This window comes from Apodemus sylvaticus, chromosome 1 (assembly GCF_947179515.1).
Source record: "Apodemus sylvaticus chromosome 1, mApoSyl1.1, whole genome shotgun sequence".
In the NCBI taxonomy this organism is placed as follows: domain Eukaryota; kingdom Metazoa; phylum Chordata; class Mammalia; order Rodentia; family Muridae; genus Apodemus; species Apodemus sylvaticus.
In genome coordinates, this window is record NC_067472.1 from 91613515 (window position 1) to 91627293 (window position 13779).

A 13779-nucleotide genomic window follows, 5' to 3' on the forward strand; every position below is an offset into this window, starting at 1 on the left:
GACATTGCATACTTTATCTTAAAACAGGCTTTATTGTCAGATGATTGCATCCAACTCTACACTAGTGGAGTGTTCAAGGCATATTTAACAATGCTCAGCTGAGCTATGATGTTTGTAGGTTAAGTGGATTACAGTGCATCTTAACACATTTTTGACTTATGGTGACTTTATGAGGATATTACTCCATGGCAAGGGGAAATGTATTGTACTAGGAAATAGCAGGGAAAAAACAAAAATATGTGCCACGTAAATGAAGTGTAAACCCCAAATTCAACTTCCCTTCAGCTGGATTCCCAAATGCCTAAAAGTCACTCCAATATTACATGCCATGGAGATAAAAAAAAATTTAATTTTTGAATCTCACCCATTCTTAAATGTCAACTATAACTCTCAAAACAATCCTCCCTTCTAGGATCTAGTGACTGTATTACAACTTTACAGAAAAAGAAGATGGCTAGCTTGTATTCTGCATAAATTCTAAGGCCAAAATCCTTAGGATACACAGCTGTCAATAAAATGTTCTGCATAACAAGGCATACCTCTTGCCTCACATTATATCCAACTGCTTATTGACCTTCTCTACCTACACAAAAAATAAAAACAACAAAAACAATCCTGTAACATTTGAAATACTCTCAACTTCATTTAAATGTTCAATGTTAATTTTTAAATGAGTAGCTAATAATTATTAAGAAAAAGGGCAAAATTGAATAGTAGGCCTTAACAAACTCAAGACAAATTCAAATTATTCCACCCTTAAAGTTTAAATTTTCTTCTTTAAAATAAATCATGTGGCTTAACAACCATGTGGATGTAGTTTATTAATTTTTCCAGAATCATATTCAGTGCCCTACACAAAGATACATTATTAGAAACACAGTCAACAGCTTACTTCTAGATACCAAAGAGGAATAGTATGTTCTTGATAAAGAAAATAAATAAAACTAAACATCAATACTAAGTAGCAATAAATAAACCTGTATAACATATCTTAAAGTGTGTATACAGAACATACTCAGACAATACAGAGCACATATTTAGTCATGCAGCCATGCTCCCCTGAAAGACCCTATTGTAAACACACAACTGAAAGAGTTCCCAATTAAACAAGACAAACTGCTGACATAAGTGTCAGCACTTAGACACAGGTGGTGACGTATTTCTATTTGCTTTCAGTTGCTAGGATTCAGTGTCCATTTTTCAATAAGCAAGAAAACATGCAACTCTGATTTCCTAAAGATTTCACATGTAAAGAATCAATGGATTGCTTGAGACATAAAAGCAGTCACAAGATTTGAAATACATAATTTCTTAGAGACACTCATGTTTCCCTATAGTAAAAAAAAAAAACAAGTGAAAGTGAAAATTTCAATTTCTTTAATAGAAAGAGCATAATTTAGATATAATGAAAATACATATTTTCTATGTTTTAGCATAGAAATAAAATTCTGAGTGTAGATTTTGGGGGAAATGTTTCTTGTGACTTCTCATTAATATATTAAATTAGATATAATTAAAATTACAATTTTTATTATCTAATAAAAGCAAATTGTATAGTAATTTGAAAAATGCTGACTAATAACTCTAGTTAGCATAGATTTTACATTTCTAATCATAATTTAGAATTGGGATTGGATACTAATAAACTGAAAAGTAAATCCACCTGATCAGTGATAGAAGCAGCAGAGTAAATGCTTATTAAGCAAATGAAAATAGAAAAAGTAGGAATTCCAGATTTATGTTTTTCATAGCTCCTTAATCTCATCACAGTTCAAGTTATGAATTTTAAATGTGACTTTTAAGCTCAGTGGATACAACATGAGACTCTTACATCTCAGGGTTGTGGGTTCAGGCCCCATGTTGTATGTCAAATATAAATGTAACTTTTATCTGATCCTTAATCTCATCACAGTTTAAGTTATGAATTGTAAATGTGACTTTTAAGCTCAGTGGATACATGAGACTCTTACATCTCAGGGTTGTGGGTTCAGGCCCCATGTTGGATGTCAAATATAAATGTAACTTTTATCTGCCTGATGTAATTGCCATCTCAAAGGCTTACTGTTGAATAAGCTCACCCTTTCTATTCTTTCTGAGCGCTAGCTGGCTGGTTTAACTCAACTATTCTGGCTCAAACTCCTCTCCAAGATGAATGATTCAATCTGGCTTTTCTAAGCTTCTCACTGAATTGTTCTGCTTGGCTTCAAACTAACTCTGGCAATCTGTTCTTGTCTTATAGCTACTTCTTCTCTGGCTTTAACTGCCTCAACTCCACTGCACTGCACTCACTGCCCTGAATCCCAACTGACTCATTCACTCTCCCTGAGGTGTTCTTAAATAGCTTCTCTTTCCTGTGCTGTACATGTGAGAGTTGAGCATATCCTATCTCTGACTCATTCTGTCAAATCTTTCTCTGATTCTTCACTTTGTCTGTCCCTCAATTAGATGTCACTTTCAATCATGGCTGCTCCCTTCTACAAACTAATTTTACCTTAAAGGTGTGTGCTACATATGTGTCTGTATTCCAGCCATAGGAGTTAAAGGTGTGTGACGTGTCTACATTCCAGCCAGATCACACAGACCTAGAAAGACTCTGGATATGGTCAAAGCAACCATGTAGCTATATTAAAATTCCCCTACAATAGATTAAGTTTGAGTATTCCTTCAGCAGCTACTATATATTCTTGCATCTCTCCAGATATTCTTCTGCTATTTCTGAGTATAGACACATAGATAAACTTGCCATGGAGTTAGATCTCAGTAAACCTATCAGAATATTCATTTACATACCTATTAGCAAAACAAATATCTGGGAGATATTTTGGTTGGATTTAACAAAAGTATCATGTTATTAAAAGGAATCAATATAACATTCTAAGCTTACATTTGGGGATTTTTATTTTTTAATTACTTATTATGTATGTAAGAGGGTAAGGCTCTCATGTGCCGTGTGCACATGTGAAGCTTAAAGAATAATTTTCAGAAAGGTTCTCACCTTCTTTTCAGTCAAGGTATGCTCTTTTAGGGCATGGGCTCCAGAGACAGAATCTGTGTCCAGAGTTGTACATGAGCCATCCCCCTGAGTTGGACCCAACTTTAAAAATCCTTGTGAACTTAACAATAAAAACTAACCAGTACAAACACCAAATTAGTAACTTTGTAATATTTGCAATAATAATAGTAATAAATTAGGAAGAAAGATGAGACTTTTAACCTATGCTTAAGAAACCACAAATCAGCATGTGCCAGCTAAAACGCCACCTCTTCAGAAAGGCTTTCCCTGACAGCTACACTTGAAAACAACACACCTATACCTCCACAGGCTCAGGCACTAGAGTTCCTGTGTCCACTATTATGCTATATTTCTCCATGAATCACAATATCCAAATTACCTCAAGTTATCTCACTGTACTTTTCCCAGAATTTTTATCATGCAATTAGAGCAGAAACTTACATGGAACAGAACTTGGCACATTTTCCATGCACAATACTGTTTAAAAAGAAAGATAGACATAGCAATTATTCCAGAACTTGGCGAGTAGAGGCAAGAGGACCAGATATTCAAGATCATCCTTGGCTACGCATCAAGTTCAAGGCCAGTCTAGGCTACATGAACTCTTTCTCAAAAAACAAGTAAAAGAAAGATGACATTTAAACTGTATTATTGGGAGAAGGTCAGGAATAGTTTATCAGGAAGTACAAGGACAAATGAGGAAAAGGAAATCTACACGATCCATAAGCTTCAATTTCCATACACATGGAGCATAAAGTAATAGACTGTTGCAACTGGGAGGTTATCTCAAGATTTTGTCAGGGACTGGAGAGACGGGTCAGCAGTTAAGAGCACTGGCTACTCTTCCAGAGGACTAAGGTCAATTCCCAGACCCACAACATCACACAATTTTCTATAAGTTCAGTCCTAGGGGATCTGACATTTGTCTAATTCCTGCCAATTTGAAGCACATACACACCTTAAAACATTGTTTAGTCTTCCCTTGAACATTCCCTGATACTCAAATCATTACCTCATAAACTAACCTACTCTAATTCTAGCTACCTGCCTGCAATTCAAAAACAAACTTTAATCATATAAATAACACAGAAAATTAATATAAGGCTGCCACTTGTAGAAAATGTTATATTAAATAGAATTCAGTAGTTCTACTTCCGAGATACGCCTAGAGAACTGATGACAGAAACTCAAGCAACCACATTTAAAAACACTGTATTATTCACAATAGCTAGAAGGTGGAAGTATGTTAGTCTAGCATATATCCCCAAATAAATGTATTAAATAAAATTGGCATGTATTTAGAATATTATTTAGTCACATAAAGGAAATTCTAAGACATGCTACAAAATTGTGTGTGTGTGTGTGTGTGTGTGTATGCTAAATAAAATAGCTAATCACAAAAAGACAACTACTGTTCTCTAATTTATCTGAAGTTCCTAGAATAACCAAATCCAGAGACATCAAGGAAAATGGTGGTTGCTGGGGACCTGAGAAATAAAGGATAAAAGAGCTATTAGTTTAGCAGGTATGGGATACTACTCATTTTTGGAAGGTAAACAATCATTCTATAAATAAATGGTGGTTGATACCTACACAGCTAAGTGAATGTACTTACTGTGAATGAATTGCACACAAACACACACACACACAAACTAATTATAGAATTATGCATATTTGACCTCAAGTTAAATTTAAAAATTAATCTATATGTTTGTACAGATATACTTACATTGAAGCCCTCCTGTGATTATATATCTTCAGGGGAGACTTATTTAGCCCTTCTTGACCCCCTTGTGCCAAGATCAAGCTAGGAATCTATCTAGAGGGCGAAATTAACTTACATACCTTTAAATCGGAACAATTAGCATTTTTAAAGGTCTTAGCTTTATACAGAGGTTTTTCTACTAGCTTCCTCACTTTCAGCAGAACTAATGTATTCCAGCGCAGCATGCATAGCAGAAGTAAATATCTAAGGTCTTTGAGGATGGTAGAAACTCTTCAAGTGAAAGCTGATTTCAATGTCTGATAACCTCACAGGCTTCCTACTTTGTTCTTTGGGGATAACTGAAGTCTTATGGGTTTTGTTTTTGCTTTTTTCATTTTGGTAGGGCTAGAGATCAAACCCAGGAGCTCACATATACAAGGCAATTGCTCTACAATTGAGCTATATATCCAGTCCTAATATTTTCTTGTCACACTGCTGTAGTTTTACAAATTTTTACCGAAGGTATTTTTAAATGTTTGACATCTAGTTTGTGTCAACTGGTAGTTTTTTTTTTTAAATGTGTCCTTATGTGTATGTGCAGGGGTACAAATGTGTGCTCTGTCAACACCAGAGGCCAACCCTTTGGTGTCATCCTCAAAAATATCATCCACTTCCTACTTAATATGGCATCTCATTACCTTGAAGTTCACCAATAAGGCTAGACTGGCTGAGCAGAAAGCCCTAGGAATCCTCCTGTCTCATACAAATAGCAATGGTATAAGCATGTACCTCCATCATCGGGTCCTTTAAATAGTTCTGGACATCAAGCTCAGGACTTCATGCTTGTGCAGCAAGAATTGTAATGACTAAGCTATCTCACCAGTCCCTTCAACCTTACTGATCCAGTTGTCTCAATTGCACCTTCAACTGGGATATTTCTCAGAAGAGTGTTCTACACTAGAAATAATACTTATCATCTTATAGAATTTCCTACATACAAGGTAAGAGATTTGAAGAAATTTATCCCTTTCTATTTCTAGCTGCAGGACAGAGGCCAATACTTCCTCATTTCACAGCATTGAAGTGTTAAGTAATTTACAGTCATTCTATCAATTTATAATAATCTCTTTTCTAAGCCCAGGTAAAATGTATTGCCTCTATTATTGCCATAATATTGTTATGATATATTATATTAATAATATGTTATTAATATAATATTGTTATAATAACTATCACATTATTATTGACCTTAGCATTTCTGGTGGAGAACTTATTTGTTTTCAGTGTTAGTATTGCCTAGCTACTGAATGATAAACACTCTTACCTGATTTCTCTTTTTCTTCTTTTTTTTTTGGGGGGGGGGGTGTTTCGAGACAGGGTTTCTCTGTATAGGTCTGGTTGTCCTGGAACTGGCTCTGTAGACCAGGCTGGCCTCAAACTCAGAAATTCGCCCCTGCCTCCCAAGTGCTGGGATTAAAGGCATGTGCCACCACTGCCCAGCTCTTACCTGATTTCTTAAAGTTCTATCTTATATGGCTTTTCAGAATCTAGGTTGATGGGGGAAAAAACACTTATTTTTGCATTTAGAATGGAGACTTTTAAACTTGTAAAAGCATAGAAGTAAAAATTTTAATTCATTTTTATTTGCATTATATCAAGTAACATCCTTTGAAATTTAAGCTCAATTATTGCATACTTCTTGAAGGCTTTCTAACTTGTGCAGTGGGTTGGTTGTCCCTTGCATGACAGTCTCATGATACCTAATTCATACCTCTCAGTCACCATATCAAATTGTAATTACATATATATATATATATATATATATATATATATATATATATATATCTTTCATTATTAGTGTGTTATCGCCTTGAAATACTTTGTGCTCGTCATTTTAGAATCTTCAAGCTTGGCATATCCAAAATGTCAAGTCATAAATATGTTATAAAACAGTCTTTAGAAGGAACCAAGCCTGGGGGGCATCTTGATCTTGATCTTCTAGCCTCAAGAAATAGAAGTCTATTTAAATTCTTTAAATCGCAAGGTTTGTGGTGCTTCATTCCTACAACTCTAGCAGACTAGTACATTCCAGTAACAAAATAAACTCGGGTACATTAACAAGGCAACTGTATCACAGCTATCCTGGATGACTACATGTTTTACTGACCTAACTGGAGAGGTTAGCAGGGATTTACTACTTTCTGAGGAAATCTGTCCTTTTGCCTTTTCCAGCTGCTTTCCCTGATTTTTAAAACATTGGAGCTAGCAGAGGCACACTAGCTGAATCCTAACACCAGCACCATGTCCACTGCCCCATCTCCTCTGACATCTTCCATCTCTATTCTCCTTTGTAAGGACCTGTGTGATTACAGTAAGACAACTCAGATAATACTGGATCATCTCCCCATTTCAAAATTTTTAACTTGATATCATCTGTGAAATCCTCTCTACTATATATATATAAGGTAACATAGAAATTCAAGGACTTAGAACACAGATACCTTTGGGACACTATTATTCTGCTTATAGAGAGTAAAGCTGGATAACCACGTCATGCAACCCAACAAGTACTACTTCCATATGCATACATCTGCAACGGGAGCTATTAACAAGAATTTTCATAGTAGCACTATTCATAATAGCAAAAAACTGAAAAACACCCAAGGGTATACAAGCAATAAACAGGATAAGTAAATTTACTATATCCAGAAAATGAAATAATACACAATACTGAAAAATGAACTAGAACTATCCACTTACACATGAATGTATCTCAGAAATTGTCAAGCGCAAGGTAAGGTTATAGATGAATGCAAGCAGTATATTTCTATTTATCTAAAGTTTAAAAGCAAGCAAGATTACTGATATTATTTAGGTGTATATTCATAGAGGGTTATAAAGTTAAGCAAGGGAATGAACAGACTATGAGTAATGCCTGAGAGAGAAGAATGTGATGAAAGAGAAGATGTGGAACAAAAAGCTTTCAAAGGAACCAAGTAATGTTACCTGTTTGGTTTGATTTGGTTTCCCTTAAACCACTTAAATATATGGATATATAGAGTCTATTGTGAAAGACATCTCTCGTTAAAAATTCCAATTATAATTAAATACATTTAAGATGCGCTGAATGCAAGTTGCATAAAATAAATGTGATAAAGAATTACTCAAACACATATGTGATCAAAGAAAAGAAACCTATAAAGATAGAAAATACCTCCTAGAAAAATTAATGCTGAAAAGGAAGTTCTAGGTTATAGAAGGGGTAAAAAAAAAAATTACTGGGAGAAACAGTCTCTGCCCCAAGGTCTACCAAACTAACCAGCTTCTAACCAATACATAAATTAGCCTACATCTGCTTGTACAAAGCAAGTGAACACCAGCTCAATGTTACAAACTGTCAAGAACTGCCTACAGACAGACTCCAGTTCCCCAAAGCTTTGTTTAGCTATCACAGTTGTTCAATTTGGTTTCTTTAAATGAAATGCCTTCTGGCACAGCAGGCCTGTCAGTTCACCTCTATTCTTTCTACTCTCCTCATCCCCCCTCTTTTTCCAAGACATTTTACAAAGCTGGCCTAGATGGCACCTGATCTTGAGAATAGCTGCACCCTGACAAGTCAGGTACATAACATAAATTTCATATTCAATATTATCATGGACTTTTCAAGACTCCCACCTAATTAACTCTCCCTTGCTTGTCTCGCCCATTAGTTCTCCTCACTTTGTATAACTAAGGACATTGCTCTTTATCACATCATTGAAAATACCTGGAAGATTAAACGAGGCAACTTTAGAACACTGTGACTGCAGGTAGATGGGAGCTCTGTGAAAAGTATAGGTGGAGCAGCAGTGAGATCTAAGCTCTAGGCCTCATTTTCACAATATCTTACAGCATAACTTGAACCCAATCTTTTCATTCTTCTAAAATTCAGTTTCTCTCCCTTTCTCTCTTTAGGTAATGAGACTTCAACTAAATTCTAAATTTCCCCAGTGTCATCTATACAAACATTTACACTAAAATAAGCTTTTCATCATGTGCAGATTCTCCCTGCTCTGTTAGAGATGTAGAAAGCCTAGAGTGTGTACTAGGGAAATAGGCTGAGCCAATGAAAAGGAAAGGGGGAAGAGAATGAGAGATGAGCAGAGTCATTGGGGAAGTCAGCCTCAGAACAATGAAAACAAACTTCACAACTTTACTTGTAGGTGCCTTTCACTCTGCATGAAACATGTTACAGAAATATTACTATCCAACAAAATTAAAATATTCTGTCACATAACCAACTTTTATTCTTAAAGGTGGTCAACTCTGCAACAGTAGAGATCTATTAACAAATTTCAACAAAAGACTAAATGTTCACTAAAGCTACGAAATAAATTTCAAAACTATTAAAATATTATTTTGAAAAATGGGGTATGCCTTGCAAATTATTTGAAGTAATTGCCCTTTAAAATCTCCTTTTTTGAGTCTTAACATTACATATGTGCACTTTTTTTCAAGTAAAATTAACACTTTAAATAGTATTTATGATCATGAAGGCCACAGGATTTTTAAATATTTACTTAACCATTTAGAAAGCCCTTGGTATTTTAGGTATAGAAAAACAGCACACCAACTTCCACTTTTCCAAACCTCACATGTAAGTAATCACACAGCTAATGACAGTGTTGTAAAGCTGACCGGTACACTGTAAAATATACAATAGAAATGGAATAGAAATATAATATAATTCTGTCACCTTTCATATAGACAATTGATCTTTTTAACTTCCTCTTAGTTCCAGCCTGCTCCTAGCACACTGTAAACTTCTTTCATTAACCCACAAAAAAAAGTCAGCAGTAATTAGATTTTAACCTTAGATTTCTAAGTATGTTTTGAAAAGAGGGTTTTAATTAAGAACTGACATATATACAATATTTAAATATTATAAATATAAAAATATTTTAAAATCAATGACATTATTTTTAGTATGTTACCTAAAATTTAAAAGGTCAAAAATTACTCTAAATCTGTTCTTATGTATAAAAATATTTATGTTGATTTGCATCTTCAAGTATTTTCAAAGACATTTAAATTCCAGAAAATATTTCAATAATTTATCACAAGAACAAATGCACTTTTTATTTAAAAAAAAGTTTTCTTCAAAAAAATGTAGATTTGTTCATTTTCCCAAATCATGCTGTGAAAAATACATAGGATAGCAGTAATAACCTATAATATTAAAATAAAACTTTTAAAAATTATTTATTTATGACTCCATATACCTTCATTTATAAACTATAGGAAGCATAAAATTGCTGAATGAAATTAATTTAGAATCAGTAGGTATTATAGAATTCAACTACAGGTACATAGACACAGAGGAGTTCACTGACGTGTCCAAAGATTTGATCCTTTAACCTCTCTGCCTCTGAATCCAGACCATTTTCATCTAAACTCTTGTCACTTTCTGAAACAAGAAAAATGTTTTTATGATTATCATATGCAACACTTCAACAATTAGAAAGCCACTTCATCTTCTACTTCCATAAGAGTACTGATTTCTTAATGTTCTAACATAATACAAATCCTCTATGTTAAACTTCAAGAACAGTATAATTCTTGTACTATAATCTTTGCTGGGTTAAAAGTATCCTTATCTAGAAATGCCCAAACAGTATCATTTCAGAACACTAAACAGCAAATAACCATGTACGTGCCTCTGAACTATTAGCAGCACATCCTTTAAGATGCTCAAATGTTTCTAACAAAGAGTAGAATCTGAGTAAGGGTCTTCTTCTCTAAGAAAATATGCTGTCTTTACAAATATGAATTGTATTTTCTTCCAATACAAATAACAACTGACATTACCTGGAATAATACTACACTTAAGAATGGAAAAAATTGCTTTAATAGCAAGAAAACCACACTAGGAAAAGAAGACTAGAATTTTTCAATTTATAATAGGACAGACCTTACTGTTCATAACTAACTAATAGATTGCAATTAAAATACTTAAACTGTAATGTTTCCCTGAAAACCCTCTATAAAATCAGCAAAACTATGCTAAAGGATTCTCCCAATGTTAAAAATGCACATAGTCACATAAAAGTCAAATTTACTCCAATCTATGAAAATACTGATACCAGTTGAGAGCAATTCTTTATCAAGTTTTCATTTAACATTTTCCTAAACATTGTCATTATTGCTTGTAGTAAACTGAGAAAAAAGGTGTAATTGGTTTGTTTGTTTGTTTCCTAGCATCTGGATAAATAATAACAGAGCATACACCGGGCGGTGGTGGCGCACGCCTGTAATCCCAGCACTCTGGGAGGCAAAGGCAGGCGGATCTCTGAGTTCGAGGCCAGCCTGGTCTACAGAGTGAGTTCCAGGACAGCCAGGGCTATACAGAGTAACCCTGTCTCGAAAAAAACAAATCCAAAAAACCAAAATAAATAAATAAATAAATAAATAAATAAATAAATAAATAAATAAATAAATAAAACAGAGCATAACAGAGTGGCCTATAAAGCCAAGCAAAGTGGTGCATTCAGGAGCAGAAGACAAGAAGATCCTCCAGGTAAAGCCCCACCCAAGATCACCAGACAAGTATACTCAGCGAGTCCTTGTCTCAAAAAAAAGAAAAGAGCAGGAAAACAAGATATACACAGACCAGTGTTTAGTAGGCCATAAAAATCAATGTAGTGACTCACGTTATTTTGAAGGGAAGACAAGAATCAAAGAGAACAGTGCCTGAAAAGTGTTAAGGAGAAGAAACTTTTGTTTCCTGTCTTCTGGGTCACAGTATGAAAAAATATCATTAATCAGAAAAATCTTACTCCTAAAAATATACAGTCTTCCATAAAGTTCCTCGAGTTACCCTCTAGGCTGCAGAGAACACACCTCTGAGCACTGAAAAATCTAATCAGACCTAACACTGCCACATTTTTGGCCCTAGATCTTATGTCTGCCTTAACACATACATGTCTGTCTAAACCAATCAATGTTAATGTTACCCAACCAAACACAGTTCTTGTAAAGATCTGACACATTAAATATAAAGGGTTTGCACTCGATAAATGCTCCATAGAGCAGCTATACTTAAAGGATCTCTTGGTAGTATAGACCAGGTGGATTTCCCAACACAATACAGATACAAGTTCATTCCCTCGTGATGATTTCAATGCCTTTAAAAACAAAATATGAAAGCCTATGGGGGTTGGGGGAGGAAATGTCTTGGGCATCTTTCCACACATTACTAAGTTTAAAGGTTAAATTGCTAAAACTTTCTCTTAATTATGCAAGAAATACACAGCTCATGAGTTAGTCTGTAAAAACAGTTTTTAATTGTATTAGTATATACTGCTGTCTATTTATTCATCTAAACCAACTCTCAATTCCAAGACTCATTTCTGTTCTTTGAATTATGAAAACACTCATTTGTCCTCTCACACAACACCGCTTGGGATGAGCTCATACTGTCTAAAAATCTGCACACACACTTTCATTCTAAAGGCAGCTCGTCAACTCCAGGCAGGCACCCTCATGATAATAGCAAACAGATTAACTGTACCAAAATGCTATATGTAAGAGCTTAGTAAGTCCAAAGTGGGAGTAGTCAAATCTATTAAACTTCAAGTCGGTCATCTCATTCTTGAAAACTCTCCTCCTGCATAAGCTAAGTCAGAGAGTGAATGATTTCATTTCCACTCACTGGTAAAACGCCACTGGCTTCTGCGTTTTTTGAAGACTCCCTTGTACTGGGGCAGCCGTTCCAGCCCAGAAGACAGGTTCCTGCCCCCTTGCTTTCTACCGAGAGAGCCCACCCGCTTTCGTAGCTGCGCTCCTCCAACCAGACCATGCCCGCCCAAGAACCTTACCTGCTCCCGGGAAATACAAGGCAGCGACGGTCTCCTGAACATCTTGCCACTGCCATAGTAACCGGCCGCGCTTTCTCCCAGCGACACGCAGCTGGACCTCCTCCGGGGTCTGATCACAGGCACTTTTTCATCCGCGGCACTCGCCGAGCGCGGGGAAGGAGAGGCTCCCCGGACGTGAAAGAAGTGGTCCAAGCCCAGGGCTAGCAGGCATCCCACGCCCCCGACCAGGCACGACAGCAGAGGCCTGAGCGCGGGCGGCAGAGCCCCGAGGCCGGAGAAGGACACCCACCACACCAGGCCGGCGAAGAGCAGCACCAGGACGCCGTGCCGCAGCTTCACGCGGGGCGCGAGCGTCAGCAGCCCCACGCAGCCCAGCACCAGGCAGAGCCGGCCCGCCGCCGCCGCCGGCTCCCCGCGCAGCCACGACCACCACTGCCACGCCGCGAAGTCGCCCAGGTAGCAGCAGGCGGGCAGCGCCAGCAGCCACCAGGAGCCGGCGCCGCGGCCCGGGCCGCGCTGCGCGCGCGTCAGGAAGCAGGTGAGGAAGAAGAAGGCACAGGCGATGCTGAAGAGCGGGCTGAGGCTGAGCGAGCAAGCGCTCAGCAGCGTCCGGAGCCCGGCCGCCGCGGCCGCCCAGCGCTCGGGCCCCGCGCCCAGCAGCGCGGCCAGGACAAAGGCAGCCAGGACGCCGAGCGAGAGGCGTGCCCCGGCGCGGAGCGAGGCCGCCGGCGGCTCCACGTTGCAGAAGCGGCAGAGGTGGAAGAAGAAGCTGCGCGGAGGGTCCTGCCGCAGCGGGCTCACGCAGCTCTTCACGTAGCCGTTGCGCAGGCTCTCGGGGGGCGAGGCGGCCGCGGCCGGCGGCTGCGGCGGGGACCTCATGGCTGGCGCGTCCCGCTCGCGCTCGTCCTTCCTCATGGCCCCGGGGCCACCGGGGGGCCGCTGGCGCTTGCCGACCCCGCGCCCTCCGCGTTCCGGGCGCCCCGAGCTTCGCAAAGCGGTCACGGCTGCGCCCGCCGCCGCCGCCGCCCGGGATCCCCGGCGCGCGGGCTGAGGGGCGGCGGCATCCGCCTCATGCCGGCTGCCGAGAGCGGCGAGAAGGTCTTCTTGGTGTCCCGGGGCCGCGGCAGACGCCTCTTCCCTTTACCCTCAAGCACGGCTCGGGACGGGAGACGGCGGCGTCGCCTCCCAGCTCCCGCGCGCTGCAA

General features: G+C 38.4%; 1 protein-coding gene across 1 annotated transcript in view; it reads right to left on the reverse strand.

Moving 5' to 3' along the window:
* Pde3b (phosphodiesterase 3B) overlaps positions 1-13576 on the reverse strand; it is a 134685-nt gene extending 121109 nt beyond the window's left edge. The window contains exon 1 of the mRNA XM_052200869.1: positions 12575-13576. Within this exon, the coding sequence (XP_052056829.1) occupies positions 12575-13489 (915 nt within the window). The 5' untranslated portion in view covers positions 13490-13576. The remainder of the gene's footprint in view (positions 1-12574) is intronic.
* Positions 13577-13779: the final 203 nt, after the last annotated feature.